Genomic DNA, 5,184 nt, shown 5'->3' with positions numbered 1-5,184 from the left:
CCTATGTCACATAGCATCGATACAATTCATGCCTAACTGAAACATTAGCTCATTCTCACATAGCCTTAAAGCCAATCTTTAACATATCTGATATATCAGACCGATGGAACTATACATGCAAGACTTAAACAAACAAACATGAGGTAGGTTTAGTGGTGTCATCAGAGGAATTTTACGTCCATCTCAGAGAAACACCCCAACCTACCTTGAATATGGAATAACCTAGGGGTAAGAACCAAATTTTATGTGCATCAGAAGCTTACCTGACATAACTACCCATGCATATCTAAGGTCCACATGCCACATAACACTGACATCGCTAACCCGTTCTTTGTGAGTATTCAGCCTCACACCCTAGTTAGCCCTTGAAGTGCCTCGCGCACTATCAATTCCTCACTAGGATTAAGGTAACCTGAGTATACCTTAACATAGCTGGACTCACTGAAGGGAATTCGTCCTCTCACTAGCAGCTATCTCACTAATTCTCTCATCTAGAACATTATGCAAATGCTTATTTATTAACCGTGAAACTAGCTAGCCTGATATCTGGCTCGGGTTTATTTTTGAGTAACGGTACTCTATTTGACCTTATTGTACTTCCCTTCAGAACCTCTGACTCCACCATTGTTGCCTCCAATGATCTCGGCACGAAATCCTTTTCATCCATTAGCCTTTCGATACTCTTTTCTTTTTCTCTCTTCTCTTCCACCAAAGCATTGATCTTGGTCACTCTTTCGGCCTCTTGATCCATTGCTTCACCGTTAATTCTTTTCCAACTCAAAAATCTTTGACCTCAAACTTGATATAACTTTATTCATTTCCCTCACCTCCTTTTCCATCTCATTAGTTTTCAATTTTTGCTCATTTTTCTCAACCTCAATCCCTCTCTTCTCCCTTGTAATCTTTTCATTCTTCCTTCTCAAATTCCCAACTTCCTCCTCCGCATCCTTCATGTTTTTCTCCAACAAATCTTTATCTTTCATAATCAAACTCTTCACTTTCTCTAAGTAATCTTTCTCCCTAACCAACCTATCATGTTCCACTTTCAATTTCCTAATTTCTTCTACTAATTTCCTCTCATTTCCCTCCACCTTCTTCAATTTCTCTTTCATTCTTACCCTCATTAACCTGCAACTTAAACTCTTTCCTTACCTTATCTCTATCATTTTCAAGACTACCCATCAGTCCATTCACATTTCTTTTCAAGTCCCCGAACATCTTTTTCATCTCAACAACAAATTCTATCATTTGGGTCCCAATGTAAATAGAAAACAACTCGCTTTGAAACTCAAAGCTCAAATCTTTATCACTCTCATCGGCTTCGAGCTTCTTATTTTCACTCAATTCAGCCTCAAGAGCTTCCCTGGCTTGAGCCAAGGATTCAATCTGTTGCCTGCTTTCAAAGGCCTCCATTACATATAAAGCGTTGGAAGATTGACGGCTCAAAGGGTTGGAAGACTTTGGAAAGGGTGAATCTTTGGAAGGGTGATGAGTTTCTTGAGATGGGTCTTGATGCTTGGGGTCATTGGATTGAGGTGTAACTTTCTTTTTGCCCATTCTTGGCAGTAATGGAGATGGGGTTTGAAGGCTATGGTTTCTTTAGGGTGGAGAAATGGGGTATTGGGGTGACGGACTGATAAAACATGAGCGTATGATACGAAGAAAAGAAGAAAAAGGAGGGATTTTTTAAGGCTAGTTTTGAGATTCAATTATTGGGCCCAAAGTTCAAGGGTTTTTCTTCGGAACTAAAAATTGAATATTTTTATGGGATTTTAGGGTTTGGTGATACCCTCAACATGTGAGAGTGCTCTGTTAAGCCTTCGTGTGGGTTTTTGGGTATTTTTATTCGATCAAAATAACAAACGTAATCTGGATTAATTTTTTTAGTTATTAATATAATATATATAATTGTTTTTATTTAATTTTAAAATCAATAAAGATATCATTTCTAAATTTAAAAAATATGAATTTAATTTAATTTGCTAATTTCATTAATATTTAAATTTAAAAATAAGAATCAAATTACATTTTTTCTTGAAGTTTTTATTTTTATTTTTGCATATTCGTTGATTTAATGTCATTAAAAATAATACTATATGCTTCATTTATAGTGTTCATTGTTATTTATCTCGTAATTTTAGAAAAAAAGTTTGTGTAATAAACAAATTAAAATGACAATTTTATCCTAAAAAAAGTTAAGTTTTATTTTATTGGACAACTAAAAAAGGGTAGGAAAGGAAGTGTGTCTAATAAAAAAATTGTTGATTTTTTCAAATGGATAATTTTAGGGTAAATTATGTCATTAGTCCCTTTTGTTTTCGGTTTGATCAACTTTGATTACTTATTTTTTAATTAAGTGCGTTTTTGTTTTCGGTTTGATCAACTTTGGTTACCGATTTTTTAATTAAGTGCGTTTGGTCCTTTACGATATCGATTCGTCTGGTTTAATTCCTTAGGTCGTTAAATTTCATTAACCTGTTAACGAAAGTATTATGTGGCAATTAATTTTTAAAATAAAAATCACGTGTCTTCCCAAAAGCTTCTTCTTCAACACATGTTCACATTTCTTCTCTTTCTTCCTCCACCCCAAAGCCCCTTACTCAACACCAGTTCACACTTCCACTGTAACAATAAACAAGAAGATTGAAGAACTACAAATACAGTTTCTTCATATCCTCTCAAAAAATTCCGAATACTACAATAACCCATGATCCAAATAAAATCTTCATCTTCACTTTTAAGATGCACCAACTCCTTCTTAACGTCCACCGCCTTCTCAACGCCAACTTTCAAAGCTAAGGCTAAAGCTCCCGTGACCACCTCCATAAAGGTGATATCTGGACCATTCAGCGTAAGGTCTCTGTACCAATAACAAATTAATCCTCCAAGAAGGACAAAAACAACTACTGGGACACCAACTACTATACCAATCTTGAACAAATTTGATACTTTGTTCCCTCCAGGAAGCATTGATGGAAAACAATACTGGAGAACAATGTTTATTATTGAGTCACTAAGCTTGATAAATATCAGATTTGTTGAAGATATTTATCTCCAAATGTGCATAGGCTTAGCATTGAATTGGAACTTCTTATTCTCTCCATCACTCCAATCATCCATCTCACTGGTTGGAAGAGAGTCTCCTCTCATGATAGAGTTCCAAGGTCCTAGATCGTTGGCTTGAATGTAGAGCATCATCATATTCTTCCAATAGGCATAATTTGCTCCATTGAAATAATATGGCTTGTTGACCGGTTGAGAGTCTTCAATATAGTAGGAGCCGGAAGTCGAAGTCATCTTCTTGTCGGTTGTGTCGAAAATCAATAGACCTTCTTCAAGGATCATCTCAAGGTGATTAAACCTTCTAATGAGACAAACTCTGATAGCAATTGTTAGGATTTAAGAAGCTCAAATTGACAACTGAAAATGTGCCAAGAGGGGGTGAATTGGTAATTTAAAGGTTAGGGAGTAAGGAGTAAAATGATAAAGAAATTTGCACAATAATGTATAGTGGTTCAACTTATCAACCAAGTTTACATCCACTACCTAAGCTTCTCACTTAGGATTTTCCAACAAATTCACTAATTTGTTCTTTCTTTTTCAATGATTAAGAGTAACCTTTACAACTCTCTAATTTTTCACTTGGCTAAACTAGAACCAATCCCCTTTACAAAAGGTAAAAAGAAGTAAACAGGAAAACCTCTTAAAGGTAGGTGTTTACAAATAATTAAGCTCACAAGAACAAAAATATTTACAAGAGAAAGAAAATAAGAATGAAAAACGTTTCTCTTGTGTATTTTTGCTTGGATAGGTGTTCTAACCCTTCTTTAAGTGTCTTGAACTTGTATTTATATGTTGGAATGTGTTTGTGGCCGTTTATAGTCGTTGTGAGTGATTTGGAGCCGTTGGGGATGTTTTCTCTACAAAATAAAACTGCTCAGGAGAGGGAGTATCGGTACTCCTTTAATGAGTATAGATATTTCCTTTAATATTTTTAAATAAAACTAGTTGTTACTAGCCTTTGGGCCTGACGGTATCAATACTATGCTAATGGTATCGATACTATTATGTAAAGTGGTATCGATACCCCTTAAGGTATCGGTATCTATTTTGCATTCTGGAATTTGAGCAAGTTGGTAGTATCAATACTACATTGAGAGTATCGATACTTCTCTTAGTTTTGGTATGGGTACCACGTGAACAATATCGGTATTGTTCATGCAATATCAATACTGTAAGAATAATATCGGTACTATGTACTCAGAAAATTAGTTTTTTTACTCAAATTCTATTTTAATGGACTTTGATTTTTTTTTTTGAAAATTTTTGAAATTTTTGAACAAATTCAATTCAAGTCCAAAAACATTTTGCCTTAATTTGTTATATCAAAACATTATAAAACATGCTTCAACAAAAACCCTACCTTGTTGGCTAGAGATCCCAAGATCTTGGTTTAAAGAGATAACCTAATTGCATAACACGTCTGCAGTCACTGTGGGGGTTTCTTATCCCAAGTCCGTTCCTATAATGTAAACAGTGATCAAGGTGATATAGGCTAAGCAATAGCTTTTAATGACCAGTGTACGCTGCGGTGAGTCGAGCAACATAAGTCACCTATGTGAGAGTGAAGTAGGGTCGCTTCATGGAGACTATTAGAAATAGCTCTCTCAAACTCTTGTAGAACCAGGAAGATGTCCATGGCTTTAAGGACATACCCATGAGAAGTAAATTCTTGTTAGGGGTAGTTGTGTGAAGTATGTTATCGTTTACACAAACGACAAAATAGTTCAAGGACATCACATCTACTGTTTAGCTAGTAAAGTAAACATACTGTCACAAGGAAAGATTTAAAGGAGGACACCTACCTATCTTATACAACTATCAATCGTAGAGGCTATCACCACATCGTGCAAAAATGTTTTTAATTAAATCATCAATTTCATTTATGTACAGGATTGTTGGAAAAAGTGTAAATTTAATTGATGAATTTAATATTTATATTCTTTTTTACTATTGCAAATTAAAAGATAATTTTTAATTTGGATATTAGTAGGATAATTACTCTTTTAATAAGTCAATTTAAAAAGATATTTGTTATCTTTTTAATTTTGATCATTAAAAGATAATTATATATTTTTGTATGTTTCAAATTAAAAATAATATTGTTTAAGTTTGAATAGTAAA

At 34.3% G+C, this 5,184-nt stretch overlaps 1 protein-coding gene across 1 annotated transcript; it reads right to left on the bottom strand.

The window, feature by feature from the left end:
- Positions 1-761: 761 nt before the first annotated feature.
- Positions 762-1,557, bottom strand: LOC120163647 (filament-like plant protein 3). The gene is made up of 2 exons (XM_039173530.1): positions 1,153-1,557; positions 762-1,091 (listed from the first exon to the last, which is right to left on the bottom strand). Exons 1-2 carry the CDS (start codon positions 1,555-1,557, stop codon positions 762-764), a joined length of 735 nt encoding a protein of 244 aa, XP_039029461.1.
- Positions 1,558-5,184: the final 3,627 nt, after the last annotated feature.

The sequence above is a fragment of the Hibiscus syriacus genome, unplaced genomic scaffold (assembly GCF_006381635.1).
Source record: "Hibiscus syriacus cultivar Baekdansim isolate YM2019G1 unplaced genomic scaffold, ASM638163v2 tig00111473_pilon, whole genome shotgun sequence".
Lineage (NCBI taxonomy): Eukaryota > Viridiplantae > Streptophyta > Magnoliopsida > Malvales > Malvaceae > Hibiscus > Hibiscus syriacus.
This window is presented reverse-complemented; position numbering and strand designations above follow the sequence as displayed.